This window comes from Nuphar pumila, chromosome 2 (assembly GCF_984573655.1).
Source record: "Nuphar pumila chromosome 2, dmNupPumi1.hap1.1, whole genome shotgun sequence".
NCBI classification, from domain to species: domain Eukaryota; kingdom Viridiplantae; phylum Streptophyta; class Magnoliopsida; order Nymphaeales; family Nymphaeaceae; genus Nuphar; species Nuphar pumila.
This window is the reverse complement of record NC_143250.1, coordinates 93,649,774-93,667,977: the sequence shown is the minus strand read 5'-3', so window position 1 is coordinate 93,667,977 and position 18,204 is coordinate 93,649,774. Positions and strand designations below refer to the sequence as shown.

The window sequence follows — 18,204 nt, the reverse complement described above, 5'->3', positions numbered from 1 at the left end:
TAAATCTTTATTACGACAGTCAAATATTTAGAATCCAGCTATGCTGGTACATAAGCAAAAGTTATATTCCGCAGTTATAAATGAGTTCACAGACTCCAACAAAACTGGGTGCGTGCTACCTCCCCTTAGGGACGACTAGAATACTTCCTAAGATATTCCCTTCTATTGCCTGTGCGCCGGAATCTGCGCTTAGGGGTGAAGGGAAGTGGCTCATCGTAGGAGGGCTCCTGCCCGTAAAGGGGCGTCGCCGGAGTATATTCCGGTGAGCCAAGACTATAATCTGAAGAATCCATCGCAGGTGTATATGTGGGTGATACACCGCCCACTGGGTCTGCCGGAGGTGGCGGTTGCTCGCCGGCAGTCGAAATTGCGATCTTGTCGTCATGCTTGACCTTGTGGAGGCAAGCATCCACGGTGTGCCCAATTTCTCCGCAGAAACCGCACTCCTCTGCTAACTCAGGGGAACAAAATCTCCCGATGACTCCTGTGGTGTCTGATGGTGCACCCGAATGTGTGAAGGCGCGAAACCACCTTCTCGAGCATGCACTTCAGCCCACGCTGCTGCCAAGGGTATCTGGTAGGCGATCGGTAGTGCGAAGCCTTGCTCATCCGTAAAAATGGGTAGAGGAGGGCGGTTAGCCCAGTAACCAGCCCCGAACATCTCACGTCCGCCCCTCCCCCTTACGGAACGGCCACGTACACTACGCGTGCTCCTACCGCTACTACCATTAGAACCAGTAACCGGATCCATATATCCAACGGTACTACGAATAAAACAAGAATATAATTTAGTCTAAACATGCTATGAAATATCAAAGACTTACTTACAGCGCGATGGGATGCTCAATAGTCAAGATTCACTTCTTTCTGATCTGGCTCTGATACCAAGTTGTAACGCCCCAAAATTTTGACTTGTGATTTCGAAAACCTTATCGAAAAACCTTTCAAAGATTTAAAGTTTAATATTTAAAAACAACAGCGGAAGACATTTAGAAAGGAACACAAGTCAACAATCCTGGGTACGTTAGCTGAAAAACCATCATTCACACGTACAACATCTTAAAGAAATTTAAGAAATAAGGCAATCGATTAAAATCTGCAGTTTATTACAAAATGAGCCTTTTATTCCAAAGTTCAATAAATCTAAGAAAAACTCCAAAAAGTCCCAGAGCCAAGCCGCCAGCAGAAAGAAAATGAATCTTGATCCACGTTGCACCACGCCATCGGCCGCCGGTGAAGTCCTACTCCTTACCTGCCCATGAAATGGGTCAGCTTCATAACAAACCAGTAGGTGCACGAACAGATAAGTAGAATGAAAATAAAACAGGACATTCATGAGATAAGCAGTTATGATATTTAAGCAATTAAAGCAGTTGTAGTCTATTCTAGCAAATGTAATAAGTGCAAAGAGAAGCAGTGTAAGCCTCAGTCATCTATATCTATTCCTGAATATATTCTTTAAGTTCTGATATTAACTGGCCTGTGGGTACGCACAGACGCGAAACGTAGAAACAGCCGAGACCGATCCGGGGGTTTATTATGTCAGGTGTTTTCATTAACCCGGATGGCTGACTGAGTCCGCTCCTAAGGGGACGGTCAGTGACCAAGAGAGTAAATCCCCAAAGGCATTCGTAGCCCATGGATGCATCCAACTTCTGCAGAAGTGCCTGGGAGTTACCACCTAGGATAATTTATGGAAATCCCAATTCCCCTAACTCCGATGACTGGGGAAAACCGAGTCTTTTGCTCGTGGGGTGGTTGTTAACAACCTGTCCATCGGAGTCTTTGTACCATCCATCCTCTCCCTTGATGAACCGTGAAGATCGGATGGGTACGACGGGGGTTTCTTAACCGCCGTCCCATCCTACATGCTTTGGTCCATTAGACCCACTCGAGCATCTTGCCTGTGAAGGCGAAATGGTCACCATTTTATGTGATCTCAGCATTTTGCTAATAGCATTCATCGAGGTTGCCACAACCTCATCATCCCACCATCGTAACCCACATGGGACGTACTTGTCCAAAAGTACGATCGTACCTTCCTAGAGGTACAACTACGATGAGAGGGCAACATAAAGGTTTATGATTCTTTTGTTTCCTACATGACATGTTTTGCTTTTCTGAGCAATTGGCTTGTGGAGGCCGATATTATTAAATTCGGTAAAGTATAGATTTCACCCTTCAATACCCTCCATGATCTTACATAAAATTCATATTGTACCTGCCTTAAGGTTCGGTTATAATGGCAATTGCAGTGGTTTTGAATCTCTTCACAAGGTCTATCTCATGTATGCAGTTTCAAAGGAATAAGCATGCATAATAGACAATTATGATTTAAGCACTCGTACACGTAAACAGGCATGACAAGTAAACTACTTGATTCTTTCTAGAATGAGTCTACCTAGAGGATTTATATTATGAAATAAAAGAATCACAAAGAGTAAAACATGGATCAACAAATATTTCTTCAGAGTCGCAAATATGCAAAATAATTATTCTATCTCAGAAGTCTTATTTTATTTTGTTCATACATACTATTCGTGCGACTTTCCCCTACCTCGGGATGTCGTGCAGCTGTGTGCGTCTACGCGTGTACATGATACGAGGCTCGGGCCGCGGAGCCAGAGCGGGGGTCCGATGCGAGGTCTGCAACAGTGCTATGTTAATAATAATGCGGAGCAAAAGAAAGACAAACCTGCCTATAGGAAAAAGAGAGGCAGCAGAGGTGTGCCCCTGCTGGCCGAAAACAGACGAGCGGCAGGGGAACAAGCCCCTGCCTCCGACAATAGCGGGGCGACAGGGGATGAGCCCCAGCCAAAACATAGTGTGGCGGCAGGGGGCCAACCCCTGCCGACAGCCACCAAGTGGCAGGGGCTGAGCCCCTGCCAACAACATGAAATGGCAGGGGCTAAGCCCCTGCCTACCGCACACAGTGGCAGGGGGCCAACCCCTGCCAAAAGCACAGGTCGGCAGGGGCCAACCCCTGCCGACAGCAAGAAGATGGCAGGGGGGCAACCCCTGCCAAAAGCACACAGTGGCAGGGGCTGAGCCCCTGCCGACAGCAAGAAGATGGCAGGGGCCAGCCCCTGCCAAAAGCACAGGTCGGCAGGGGCCAACCCCTGCCGACAGCAAGAAGATGGCAGGGGGGGCCAACCCCTGCCGACAGCAAGAAGATGGCAGGGGCCAGCCCCTGCCACACGCCCAGGTCGGCAGGGGCCAACCCCTGCCGACAGCAAAAAGATGGTAGGGGGCCAGCCCCTGCCAAAGCACAGGTCGGCAGGGGCCAACCCCTGCCGACAGCAAGAAGATGGCAGGGGGGCCAGCCCCTGCCAAAGCACAGGTCGGCAGGGGCCAATCCCCTGCCGACAGCAAGAAGGTGGCAGCAAAGGAAAACAAAAAAAAGGGGGGGGGGGGGTCGCAGGGGCCTCAGGTCCCCTGCCGGCACTCCGGCGATCCCCAGCGAGAGAAGGGGACGACAGGGGCTGCGTAAGCCACCTATCGGGGCCCCGATGGCAGTGGGAGGCCTGCGGCAGCGGCTGGGAGCCTGCCGGCCTCCGGGCGAGGTGACAGGGAGGGGGTTGAGGAAGAGAAGAGGGAGGAGAAGAGAAGAGAACGGCGTACCTGGGAGTGGTGGCCGGCGTCGGCGGCGTGCGCAGCAAGGAGAAGATCGTCGTGGAGGGGGAGGGACGAGGGTTGCCGCTTCTTTGCGATTGGCAGGGGCTGACCCCCCTGCCGCCTCTGTAGTTGTCGACCGGGGCTCATTCCCTGTCGCCCCGTTGCTGTCTGCAGGCAAGGGCCCGCCCCTTGTCGTTTTTCGGTTTTCGGCCAGTAGGGGCACACCCCGGCTGCCTCTCTTTTTCCTATAGGCAGGTTTGTCCTTCTTTTGCTCCGCATTATTATTAACATAGCACTGTTGCAGACCTCGCATCGGACCCTCGCTCTGGCTCCGCGGCCCGAGCCTCGTATCATCTACACGCGTAGACGCACGCAGCTGCAAGACATCCCGAGGTAGGGGAAAGTCGCACGAATAGTATGTATGAACAAAATCAAATAAGACTTCTGAGATAGAATAGTTATTTTGCATACTTGTGTATCTGAAGAAATATTGACTGGTCAAAGTTTACTCTTTGTGATTCTTTTGAAATTGCATAATGTAAATTCTTTGGGTAGACTCATCAAGTAGTGTAATTGGCATGTCTGTTTACGTGTAGGATTACTTAACTGATAATTGTCTATTTTGCATGATTACTCCTTTGAGACTGCATACTTAAGGTAGACTTTGTGAATAGACTCAGAATGCACTGCAATTGCTATTGTAATCGAACCTTAAGGCAGGTACGATATGAATTTTATGTAAGATCATGGAGTGTATTGAAGTATGAAATTTACACTTTATTGGTTTTGATGTGGTAATATCGGCCTCCACAGGCCAATTGCTCAGAAAAGCAAAACATGTCATATAGGAACCAAAAGAATCATATACCATTATGTTGCCCTTTCATCGTAGTTGTACCTCTAGGAAGGTACGATCGTACTTTTGGACAAGTACGTCCCCTGTGGATTACGATGGTGGGATAATGAGGTTGTGACAACCTCGATGAATGCTATTAGCAAAATGCTGAGATCACATAAAATGGTGACCATTTCGCCTTCACAGGCAAGATGCTCGAGTGGGTCTAATGGACCAGAGCATGTAGGATGGGACGACGGTTAAGAAACCCCCGTCGTACCCATCCGATCTTCACGGTTCATCAAGGGAGAGGATGGATGGTACAAAGACTCCGATGGACAGGTTGTTAACAACCACCCCACGAGCAAAAGACTCGGTTTTCCCCAGTCATCGGAGTTAGGGGAATTGGGATTACCATAAATTATCCTAGGTGGTAACTCCCAGGCACTTCTGCAGAAGTTGGATGCATCCATGGGCCACGAATGCCTTTGGGGATTTACTCTCTTGGTCACTGACCGTCCCCTTAGGAGCGGACTCAGTCAGCCATCCGGGTTAATGAAAACACCTGACATAATAAACCCCCGAATTGGTCTCGGCTGTTTCTACGTTTCGCGTCTGTGCGTACCCACAGGCCAGTTAATATCAGAACTTAAATAAGATATTCATGAATAGATATAGATGACTGAGACTTACACTGCTTCTCTTTGCACTTATTACATTTGCTAGAATAGACTACAACTGCTTTAATTGCTTAAATATCATAATTGCTTATCTCATGAATGTCCTGTTTTATTTTCATTCTACTTATCTGTTCGTGCACCTACTAGTTTGTTATGAAACTGACCCATTTCATGGGCAGGTGAGGAGTAGGACTTCACTGGCGGCCGATGGCGTGGTGCAACGTGGATCAAGATTCATTTTCTTTCTGCTGGCGGCTTGACTCTGGGACTTTTTGGAGTTTTTCTTAGATTTATTGAACTTTGGAATAAAAGACCCATTTTGTAATAAACTGCAGATTTTAATCGATTGCCTTATTTCTTAAATTCCTTTAAGATGTTGTACATGTGAATGATGGTTTTTCAGCTAACGTACCCAGGATTGTTGACTTGTGTCCCTTTCTAAATGTCTTCCGCTGTTGTTTTTAAATATTAAACTTTAAATCTTTGAAAGGTTTTTCGATAAGGTTTTCGAAATCACAAGTCGAAATTTTGGGGCGTTACACTAGGGGCCGTGCTGATGCAGAATGGGAAGGTGATCGCTTACGCTTCTCGACAACTTAAAATCCACGAGAAGAACTACCCAACTCACGATTTAGAGTTAGCTGCGGTGGTGTTCGCACTGAAGATATTGCGACATTACTTGTATGGGGAGCAGTTTGAAGCATTCACCGATCATAAGAGCCTTAAGTACCTATTTTCACAGAAGGAATTGAATATGAGACAACGGCGTTGGCTTGAATTCCTCAAGGATTACGACTTCACCCTCTCCTACCACCCAGGAAAGGCGAACGTCGTGGCTGACGCTCTCAGCCTCAAAGCACCGGAAGTTTCGATTAATGCCTTATTCGCTGGATGGAGGTTGGTCGAAGACCTAGCCTCTTGGGAACCCTTCGCAATCACTCAAGGTTCAATCGGTTTATCCCACCTTGTTGCTCAACCTGAGCTACTAGCGAGAATTATCAATGGGCAGAAGACTGATGCGCGCTACGAGAAGTTGAAGGCTCAAGCGGTATTGGCAGATACACCTTTTCGTCTGATGGAGGATGGAAGTATATGGTTGAGGGAGCGCCTTTGGGTTCCTGATGACCCGGTTTTTCGAGATGAAGTTCTTGCGGAAGCCCACAAGTCTAGGTACACAATTCACCCGGGTAGCACGAAGATGTTCAAGGACCTGCAACGCAGTTATTGGTGGAACGGTATGAAGCAAGACGTGGCTGAGTATGTCTCGAAGTGTTTAACGTGTCAGCAAATCAAGATCGAGCACCAGAGACCCGGTGGGGTCATGCAGCAGATAGAGATCCCTCTATGGAAGTGGGAAGATGTTACCATGGACTTTATAGTCGGTCTTCCGAGGACGCGGAGAAAGCATGACGCGATTTGGGTGATCGTCGATAGACTCACCAAGTCGGCTCACTTTCTACCTATCCGTCTCAACCAATCGTTAGATAGTCTCGCTGATCTCTATGTTAGAGAGATTGTGAGATTGCACGGTGTTCCAGTCTCGATTATCTCCGATCGTGATCCTAGATTCACTTCAAGGTTTTGGGGACAACTTCAGTTGGCGTTGGGCACAAAGTTAAAGTTTAGTACTGCGTTTCACCCTCAGACGGACGGGCAGTCGGAGCGTACGATTCAAACCTTGGAAGACATGCTTCGAGCCTGTATGATGGACTGGAAGGGAGAGTGGGATTCCCACATCAGTTTGGCGGAGTTCGCGTATAACAACAGCTATCATGCGAGCATCGGGATGGCCCCATACGAAGCTTTTTATGGGAGGCCATGTCGATCACCTGTTTACTGGGACGAGGTTGGCGAGCGAAAATTGGAGGCACCTATAGTCTTGCAACACTATACTCAACAAGTGCAGATGATTCGGGAACGACTCCGTACCGCTCAGAGTCGGCAGAAGAGCTATGCAGATAGACGCCGACGAGAGCTTACCTTCGATATTGGTGAGATGGTTTTTGTTAAGGTATCTCCGACGAAGAGCGTATTTCGGTTCGGGAAGAAGGGAAAGCTGAGTCCTAGATACGTCGGACCGTTCGAAATCCTGGAGCGAATTGGAGAAGCAGCTTATCGCGTGGCGTTACCTCCGCAGTATGCTCAGATCCATAATGTTTTTCACGTATCCATGTTGCGGAAGTATGTTCACGATCCATCGCACATCATTCATTATGATGATGTGGACATTAGAAGGGACTTGACATTCGAAGAAAGACCAGTGGAGATCGTCGACCGTCGTGACCAAGTGCTTAGATCAAAGACCATTTCCTTTGTAAAGGTTCGGTGGCAACATCATGGAATTGACGAATGTACTTGGGAACCTGAGAACGATATTAGGGAAAAATATCCTGACCTGTATTTTGATTCTTCAAGGTAATAGATATTTCGCGGACGAAATTCTTTTAAGAGGGGTAGGATGTAAAACCCCAATTAAAAAAAAAAAAAATCTGTTTGGACCCGGGCCGGGTCCGGACCCAACCCGGGCCCCTTTTTATTTAGGGTTTTAAAAAAACCCGAGCAGTCGGGCGCTGCAACCCCCCTTCTCCCCCCTGCGTTTTCGGGCTGGATAGGGAAACCCATCGAGGGTTTCCCCATTCAGGTGCCCCCCTGCGCCTTTAAGAGAGAGGTTCTAGGGCGAGGGGAGTCTCGCCTCCCTCTCGCAGCCCTCGTCCCTCCCCCTCCACGCCGGTCTTCTCCTTGCTGCGCACGCCGCCGACGCCGGGAACCCCCCCCCCCCAGGTACGCCGTTCTTCTCTTCTCCTCCCTCTTCTCCTCCTCACCCCCTCCCTGTCACCTCGTCGGGAGGCCGGCAGGTGGCTCACAGCCACTGCCGCGGCCTCCCACCGCCTCTCTGTGTCGCCAGGGCCCCGACAGGTGGCCTACGCGGCCCCTGTCGTCCCCGTGTCCCTCTGCGATTCGCCGGAGTGCCGGCAGGGGACCGGTGGCCCCTGCGGCACCCCTTTTTGCTGCCACCTCGTGGCTTTCGGCAGGGGCTGGCCCCCTGTCGTCTGGTGCTGTCGGCAGGGGTGGCCCTTGCCGACCTGTGTTGTCGGCAGGGGCTCAGCCCCTGCCACATCGTGCTGTCGGCAGGGGTTGGCCCCTGCCGACCTGTGCTTTCGGCAGGGGCTGGGCCCCCTGCCGTCTGGTGCTGTCGGCAGGGGTGGCCCTTGCCGACCTGTGTTGTCGGCAGGGGCTCAGCCCCTGCCACTTCGTGCTGGCGGCAGGGGTTGGCCCCTGCCGACCTGTGCTTTCGGCAGGGGCTGGCCCCCTGCCATCCATGTGCTTCTGGCAGGGGTTGGCCCCCTACCATCCTTATGCTTCCGGCAGGGGCTGGCCCCCTGCCATCCATTGCTTCCGGCAGGGGCTGGCCCCCTGCCATCCATTGCTGTCGGCAGGCGCTCAGCCCCTGCCACTGTGTGCCGTTGGCAGGGGCTCAACCCCTGCCACTTGGTGGCTGTCGGCAGGGGTTGGCCCCCTGCCGCTACGCTATGTTTAGGCAGGGGCTTGTTCCCCCGCCGCTTGTCTGTTTTCGGCCAGCAGGGGCACACCTCTGCTGCCTCTCTTTTCCTATAGGCAGGTTTGTCTTTCTTTTTGCTCCGCATGATAATTAACATAGCACTGTTGCAGACCTCGCATCGGACCCCTCGCTCTGGCTCCGCGGCCCGAGCCTCGTATCATCTACACGCGTAGACGCACGCAGCTGCACGACATCCCGAGGTAGGGGAAAGTCGCACGAATAGTGTGTATGAACAAAATGAAATAAGACTTCTGAGATAGAATAATTATTTTGCATATTTGCGACTCTGAAGAAATATTTGTTGATCCATGTTTTACTCTTTGTGATTCTTATATTTCATAATATAAATCCTCTAGGTAGACTCATTCTAGAAAGAATCAAGTAGTTTACTTGTCATGCCTGTTTACGTGTACGAGTGCTTAACTCATAATTGTCTATTATGCATGCTTATTCCTTTGAAACTGCATACTTGAGATAGACTTTGTGAAGAGATTCAAAACCACTTCAATTGTCATTATAACCGAACCTTAAGGCAGGTACAATATGAATTTTATGTAAGATCATGGAGGGTATTTAAGGGTGAAATCTATATTTTACCGAATTTAATAATATCGGCCTCCACAAGCCAATTGCTCAGAAAAGCAAAACATGTCATGTAGGAAACAAAAGAATCATAAACCATTATGCTGCCCTCTCATCGTAGTTGTACCTCTGGGAAGGTACGATCGTACTTTTGGACAAGTACATCCCATGTGGGTTACGATGGTGGGATGATGAGGTTGTGGCAACCTCGATGAATGCTATTAGCAAAAAGCTGAGATCACATAAAATGGTGACCATTTCGCCTTCACAGGCAAGATGCTCGAGTGGGTCTAATGGACCAGAGCATGTAGGATGGGACGGCGGTTAAGAAACCCCCATCGTACCCATCCGATCTTCACGGTTCATCAAGGGAGAGGATGGATGGTACAAAGACTTCGATGGACAGGTTGTTAACAACCACCCCACGAGCAAAAGACTCGGTTTTCCCCAGTCATCAGAGTTAGGGGAATGGGGATTACCATAAATAATCCTAGGTGGTAATTCCCAGGCACTTCTGCAGAAGTTGAATGCATCCATGGGCCACGAATGCCTTTGGCGATTTACTCTCTTGGTCACTGACCGTCCCCTTAGGAGCGGACTCAGTCAGCCATCCGGGTTAATGAAAACACCTGACATAATAAACCCCCAGATCGGTCTCGGTTGTTTCTACGTTTCGCGTCTGTGCGTACCCACAGGCCAGTTAATATCAGAACTTAAAGAATATATTCAGGAATAGATATAGATGACTGAGGCTTACACTGCTTCTCTTTGCACTTATTACATTTGCTAGAATAGACTACAACTGCTTTAATTGCTTACATATCATAACTGCTTATCTCATGAATGTCCTGTTTTATTTTCATTCTACTTATCTGTTCGTGCACCTACTGGTTTGTTATTAAGCTGACCCATTTCATGGGCAGGTGAGGAGTAGGACTTCACTGGCGGCCGATGGCGTGGTGCAACGTGGATCAAGATTCATTTTCTTTCTGCTGGCGGCTTGGCTCTGGGACTTTTGGGAGTTTTTCTTAGATTTATTGAACTTTGGAATAAAAGGCTCATTTTGTAATAAACTGCAGATTTTAATCGATTGCCTTATTTCTTAAATTTCTTTAAGATGTTGTACATGTGAATGATGGTTTTTCAGCTAACGTACCCAGGATTGTTGACTTGTGTTCCTTTCTAAATGCCTTCCGCTGTTGTTTTTAAATATTAAACTTTAAATCTTTGAAAGGTTTTTCGATAAGGTTTTCGAAATCATAAGTCGAAATTTTGGGGAGTTACAATAATGCTCATCACATAACCCCAAAGCTTTTTCCCTTTGAGATTGTTTTCTATGGTGGAAGCCCACATCATGTAATTTTTATCATTGAGTTTGAAAGAGAGATCAATCTTGGTTTTTATGGCATGTGCAAAAGAGGGAGAAAGTGAAAAAGAAAGGATGATGTCACAAGTACAATCCTATGTCACACGGACTCGGCTAAGGAGGTGCCGCACCCGAGTCGACACGCCCCGACACGGGTGCGGACTCGGGTGCGGCTTCGGACTCGGCCCGGACTCGGTCAACGCCGAGTCAGACTCGGTCAACGAGTCCAGGCCGAGTCCGTCCACATTTTGGACTCGGTCAACTTTGACCGAGTCCAAAAATGTCCCTAAAAAACTATTTTTTTATATTTTTTATTTAAAAAAATATATATAAAAAAGGCACTGTGACTGTGCAGTCTTTGCAGTGTGCACAGTCTGTGACTGTGCACAGTGCTGTGCCTGTGCACAGTCACAGTCACAGTCTGTGACTGCACAGACACCTGTGGCATTTTAAAAATAAAATAAAATTATATATATATATATATATATATATATATATATATATATATATATATATATATATATATATATATATATATATATATATATATATATATTTTTTTTTTTTTTGCCGAGTCCCCGTGTCCAAAAATTTTAAAATTGTGCCGCACCCGTGTCACACCCGCACCCGCACCCGCACCCATGTGACATAGGTACAATCACTTGACGGCAACCTTTCTCGTCCAAGAACACTATGGCTCTGATACCATGTAAAGAAGTATGTGGAAGCACAAAAGCACTAACCACTTAAAGGCTTACAAGATTACAATCATACAAGTGCACATGCAAGTGCTCTATGGGACAATACCTATGTCACATGGGTGCAGGCGCGGGTGCGGGGATTCGGCACTTCCAAAAAACCCGGGTGCAGGGGTGCGGCAGGGGCAAAAATGTAAAATATATATATCATGTATAGTGTATATGTATGAATGTATGGTAGGCTGGTAGTTGTTAAGGTCCATGACATTTATGCATGTTAGCACGTTCACCACAATTTTATGCCCCTAACAAATTTAAAAATTGATATGGTGATTAGGTGTATTAATTGTCACAATTATGGACATTTTAGTAATTTTTATTAGGAAAACATATTAATAATTGTGCATTTTGAATGCACAGCTAATAAGTGTGTAACTTATTTTTACACAAAATTGCAAAAATAGCTACTGGTGTCCATTAATGCATGGAACCGCCAAGTCATTTTTAAACTTCAAGGGTGTATTTTATGGTCATTGTTTTTACCCTTGCAGGAAGGGGGTTCGGGGGCTCCCCCCGGCGTGGGTCACGCACCCGGTGCCGCACCCGCTGTTAAGATTTTTTTTTAAATTCCGCAGCCCATTTCATGGGGCAAAATTTTAAAAAAAAAAATCCAAAAAAAAATGGACAAAAATGACCCTGGGTGCGGTCAATGCACCCAGGGTCAGGTTGACCGCACCCGGTGCCGCACCCGCGTAGAGTCGCGTCGACGCGGGTGCGGCACCCTGCTAGCCGAATCCCTGTGACATAGGACAATACAAAGATCAATAAGGCAAAGATACACAAAAAAGTAAAAAATTATAAACCTTTATTGATCAAGTGCTTAATACAAGCATAATGAAAAAGAGGGGAACATACCCCATATATATACAAAAAAGAGAGGAGAGGGGGGCCATTAGGAGCTCCCAATAGAGTCGTTGGGAGCTCCCAACGGTCATATTTCTGATCGTTGGGAGCCCCAACGACTCTATGGTCATTTTGACCATAGAGCCCCCAATGGCTCTCTAATATTACATATTAAGGATAAATAAATAAATAAAAGAACTGTTTAATGAACAATTTTATTACATGTGTGAAATGACAAAAATGCCCCTATAAAGCATTTACCTATATAACTATATATATACTATCTTAACAATTTTATGCTTGTATTTATCATTGTTTCTTTCGTTATGATTTTTTTTATAGAATTTCCTATTTTTTTTAAAATTTGGGTTTTCTAATTAAAAATATGATTTTTTATGATACAATATGTATCTTATTTTGCTCCTGGCTGATAGGGGTTATGATATGCTTTTTACAACCTTGATTTGCAGTATAGTATTAAGTTGTATCAGACAAGAAGTGAAGGATTTTGTCCCTCTTTATGTGATATACAGATCTTAAGCATGTATGCTGGTTTTTGCTTTGTTATTACTACTATTTGTTCTAAAGGAGCCAGGCATTGCCTGCACAAGGCTGTAGCGATTGTTTAAGCACACTTGGCAATTTGTTTGGGCTCACTGCACAGTGCACACCTTTTCACCACTTGTACTTTTTGGGACCCTGGCATTTTTCTCCCTTCATTTAATAAGCCTGTGTCAACATTAAATCATTTCTGGATGCAGCGAAGTATTTTAAAGTGTAAAATGAAGACAAAGGTTGAAGGTGTTTAAATCATCTTACACCAAGTGAAAGGCTTAGGTTTTGAAAGCAAAGAATTGCTGTAGAAATCTTCAGAACATCTAATGGGATATGGGCTGAGGATTTGTGACAGTTTCATTTGATGCTTTTATGCTTTATGTCAAAATAAGATCTGTGGATGCACTTCTTGCTGGAAAAAGATAAAGAGTAGGGTGGCACTTCTTGTGGCCTAATTCTTCCCTATTTCTGGTAAAAATTGCTAGTGACTGTACAAGATTTAATATGAAATTTGCACATTATGTTCCAGTTTTTGCTTTTATTGTTGAAGAAGTCCATCTGAGGTTGCTTCCACAAATTTTGCTAGCTCTGGAACTTGGTTTATTGAATATAATTCCTGTCTGGGCTAACATCCCCAGTCATCGTGACCAGCTTTTGCATTTTCTTTCTAATGGCTTATTAGTGATTGTTGATACTCTTCTAATTGCTTTTTGAATAAACTGATTTACTTATTAGTATTCAAACCGCGAAAAGTATAAAAGAATAATGGATTCACTTACATGAGCTTTCTGGTGCTAGATTATTAGGAGTGTTGGCCAATGGTCTGCCGGAACAAGTCAAACTGAAGAAAGTATTCATAGTGCTTACTGCTCTCTTATAGAGAAAGCTGAACACTTCATATACATCGAGGTAATTATTTTCTAAAACCAGATAGGAATTAAATTGTTGGACTGTATATGATTGTTTGATTGTATGCAATTGTTTCTTGGGTACATAGACCTGTTTCTGCTTGCACTGCTTATTCAATAGTCTATGCTTATTTGTGTCAATTTGGCATGAGTACTTGTGGAAGTTATTTTTGCAGTCAGTTAGCTTAATAACTAATGATATAATAATTAGATCATTATTGTTATTTCGATAATGTTTGTCCAGAGACTTTTGTAGAGTTATCGAAAAGATTAGCACCCTAAACAATAAAAATGAATTGACATAACATACTAATATTAATGTGCCTTGTCAGAGGAAGACGATTGTTGTTCAAACCAGCTTTCTACATCTTGAATATCTGTAGGAGAGTTGCTACCCCTATGGAGGCAAATGTCATGTTTAGAGCTACAGATAGTGAGAAACTTGAAGATCATCTTTCAACAACTAGATTTTGTGTTTTTCTTGGTAGTTCCTTGATATCTTAGAAGAGCAAGAAGCAACAACGTGTTGCCTTGTTCGCAACCGAGACAGAGTACAGAGCCATGACACAGGTTACTGCAAAAATCATTTGGGTAAGATGGCTTCTTAAGGATCTTAGTGTGGAAATTTGTGGAAGAACTTTCTTGTATTGTGACAATATGAGTGTTATACATATTGCTAAAAGTCCTGAATTCATGAGGACAAAGTATATTGAAATTGATTGTCACTTTGCGAGGAAGACATATGAAGATGAAATCATCTCGTTAGAGCATGTGAACTCAAAGGAGCAAGTTGCCAAGGTGTTTTCTAAGAGTTTAGCTCCTTCATAATTTCATCCCTTTCTCTCCAAATTTGGAATGATTCATTTAGCGTCATCTCAAGTTTGAGGGGGAGTGTTGAAAAGTGTAATATACCTTTGTATCATATGTAAAGTTACTTTTGTGCTACCCTCTTTTCTTGTATGCATAGACTATTTAATGAGGTTTCAGTATTTTAGCAGGTAGGTAGGGAGTTAACAGTTTTTTCATGTAGTGTAACCAAAAAGGGGGCCGACCATTTAGGATGTATGCTTGTTTTTTGCCTTAACAATGAAGTTCTTATTTGAAAGACTTCCCATCTTCTTCCTCAAGTTTCCTCTTTCTTCTTTAATAATGGACTGGTCAAACCTGGACAACAGGACATTGGACAAAAGTGACCTTCTCGACAATTATACCTTGTTTATTTAGCTCTCTTGGGTATTAGTTTTACTTGTGAATATCATAAAAGGTACTGCAGTTAAGAAACAACCACAAAAAGATTACTTAAAAAACTAAGAAAATTATATATATATATATATGTATGTATATATATATATATATATAGAGAGAGAGAGAGAGAGAAGTGGTAGCTGTTAAATGCCAGCTAACCGGACTTTTGAAGGGTTTTTTCCATGTTTTCCTTGAGTCTGGCAATGCTGTTCTGGATGCTTAATTGTATAGGATTCAACCCTTGGATCATCTTATTCCAATTATAAGGTTTAAAAATCGATGATCTAAGATTTTCATAAATAATCAACTCTTACATGGAGAAAACCTATCACTTGGGTACAGGTGTGGGTACTGGTATGGGTACAGAGGGTACTGTTAAAATGTATGCATTTACGTATTCCTGTATGCTATTATATACATATATATTTTGATATATATATGTATATAGTTGTATATTAACATAACCCTTAGGGGTATTTTTGTAGGGACTTTTCTCCTTTTTATTTTTTTACTTTTTCTATTTTGACTTTTTGACCATGGACTAAATTGTCCACATTATAGGACTGTTGGGACTCTCCCTAACGGTTACAACCGTTGGGGAGCTCCCAACAGCTCTATTGAGCTCCCCTTTGTGTATAAATAAGGGACCTTGTCCCCTCTCGTATGTATGGCTCTTTAGAGCTTTTTATCAATAAAATGCATTATTTTTTATATTCTTTTGTGCTCTTTTGTGCTATTGTGTCTAGACACCTTGTGACTTTATGTATTTTGCCCATTAGTGGCTTGTTATTGCGTGTTTAGGAATATTCCTTGTGATCCTTCATTTCATTACATGGTATCAGAGTCCATTGGGTTCTCTTGATCTTGGAGGTTGCTTCTGGTGATTGAAGATCGTGACAAAGGTGTGTTGCCCTTTCTTCCTCTTTACCTATCTATTTTTCGTCATGGAGTATGAATCTATTGTTAAAGCTCACCAAAGTCGAAGAAGGTGTTGAAAAAGCTCTTGTTGGAGATTATCATGTTAAAGCCATCAATGAAAAGGTAGAGGATTGGGAAAGCAACTATGCAAATTTTTTGGCATGGTTTATGAACTATGTTGACATAAAAATATGTGCTAGCATTGTTAAATTTAGAAGAGCCAATGAAGTTTGGTTCTTTTTTAAGGGTATGTATACCCAAAAAGATCTTGCTAGACATTATTTTTGTCAAGACAAGATTAGATCCACTAAGCAAGGGGACGTGTGTCCGGGATTATTTTAGTATTTTGTCTCCTTTTTGGAATAAATTAGCACTTCTTGAACCTAAATGGGTGGCTGCCGAAGATGTTGAGAAAAAATTGATAAGAAACACTTTTTTCAATTCTTTCATGGTCTAAGACCGGAATTTGAACAAGCGAGGTCCTCTCTCCTTCATAAAACTAAAACTATGCCTCTTGAAGATGCTCTTGCCGAAGTATGTCAAGAAGTCAACTACATTGAGGTCCATTTTTATCCAAAAGTAGATTCAGTTAACCCTAATCAAGTTTATTTTTATCTATATTATATATATAAAAATACATAAATGCACACAAATACACGTAGTGCTAACTTAAAACTATTAATATATATATATACTCTTCGCACCTTCACACCCAAGTTTTTTTAAAGTGCCACATTGCTGCATCCGCACCCACACCTATGTGACTTGCGACTATTGTAATCTATGTCACACAAACTCTTCTAACAGGGCACCACACCCGCGTCACACCGGCACCCAGGCGGGTGCGACACTTGGACAGAGCTCCCTTTGTGTTAGGTGAAGTCAGCCACACTAAGGTCCATTTCTATCCAAAAGTAGATTCAGTTAACCGTCATATATATCCTCCCCGCACCCCCGCACCTAAGTTTTTCTAAAGTGCTGCATCCACATCCACACCTGTACCCGCACCCGCACCTATGTGACATAGATTGTAATTAACCGAGACACATTAGACCGGTATGCCCAAAGCTTAAAGGCAAAATCGCTTCCATTGGAGAAATCACACCCAAGAAGGAAGAAACAAGCAAAAATGGAAGAGATATTATAGACACACTTAGCCAAATATTAGAGGCACTTCAACAACTTCTCAAATCATCTTCTACTTCGGGTGTCGCCATTCAATCTTCTTCATTTTCTCCAGTTATGTTGATTCTTGATTTGGGTGCTTCCTTCCATATGACACCTCGTAAAAATGTTTTCTCCAAAGTTTGCACTAATTCTACTTCATCCTATGTTTCAATGGCTGATGAAACTTCTTTAAAAATAAATAGTATTGGAACACTTGACTCAAAAAATTCTAAAAAATTTCTTGTTCCAAGAATGAAGGTAGTTCCAAAATTAAATTTAAATTTTTTTCCGTCTCTCAAATTTTCGATCATGGTTGTAAAATTTCTTTCTCATCTAAAGGTTGCACCGTGCAGGATCTCCAGTTAGGGAAGCTGATTGGGCAAGGCTATAGGCGAGGCGATCTTTAATTTATGGATTTTTTATCCCTTCCACCCAAGTTATTTTGTAATTACGTATAAGACAAAAGTATTGATACTTGGCATAAGAGCTATGTCACATGGGTGCGGGTGTGACACGGGTGCGGCGCAATTTTAAAAATTTTGGTCACGGGGACTCGGCTATATATATATATATATATTTATTTATTTTAAAAAAAAATCGTGACTGTGCATACAGCACAGTCACTGTGACAGTGCACAGACTGTGCATTGTGCACAGCAGTCTATATATATATTTAAAAATATATATATAAAAAATCGTTTCTTTTAGTTTTTTCACCCTAAAATAGACGAATATAGACTCGATCAACATTGACCGAGTCCAAAACGAGGACGGACTCGGCCTCGATTCGTTGACCGAGTTCGACTCCTCGTTGACCGAGTCTGGGCCGTGTCCTAAGCCGCACCCATGTCGGGGCGTGTCGACTCGGGTGCGGCGCCTCCCTAGCCGAGTCCGTGTGACATAGCATAAGAGACTTGGGCATCCTAGTTTTTCGAAGATGTATCTTTTTCTTTTTTTGGAAAATATATGTAATGAAAAAGATATATCTTGTAAAGATTGTATTTTTGAAAAAATGAAAGTCATTCCCTTTCCTCATATAACCTTTATTTTTATTCGCCCTTTTGAATTAGTGCATTCGGATGTATGAGATCCTTCACCAGTCATATCAAAAGGAGGTTACTCTTATTATGTTATTTTTGTTGATGATTTTACTGGATACACATGGATTTATTT

General features: G+C 43.9%; 1 protein-coding gene across 4 annotated transcripts in view; it reads left to right on the top strand.

The window, feature by feature from the left end:
• The window catches only part of LOC149846167 (phospholipase D zeta 1-like), a 170,830-nt gene that overhangs the window by 70,191 nt on the left and 82,435 nt on the right, over window positions 1-18,204 (top strand). For all 4 annotated transcript variants that reach the window (XR_016430259.1, XM_089996220.1, XM_089996219.1 and 1 more), the window contains exon 13: window positions 13,592-13,702. Coding sequence is in view for 3 of the 4 variants with exons in the window: in XM_089996220.1 (XP_089852346.1) it covers window positions 13,592-13,702 (111 nt within the window). In the remaining variant the exon portion in view is untranslated. The remainder of the gene's footprint in view (window positions 1-13,591; window positions 13,703-18,204) is intronic.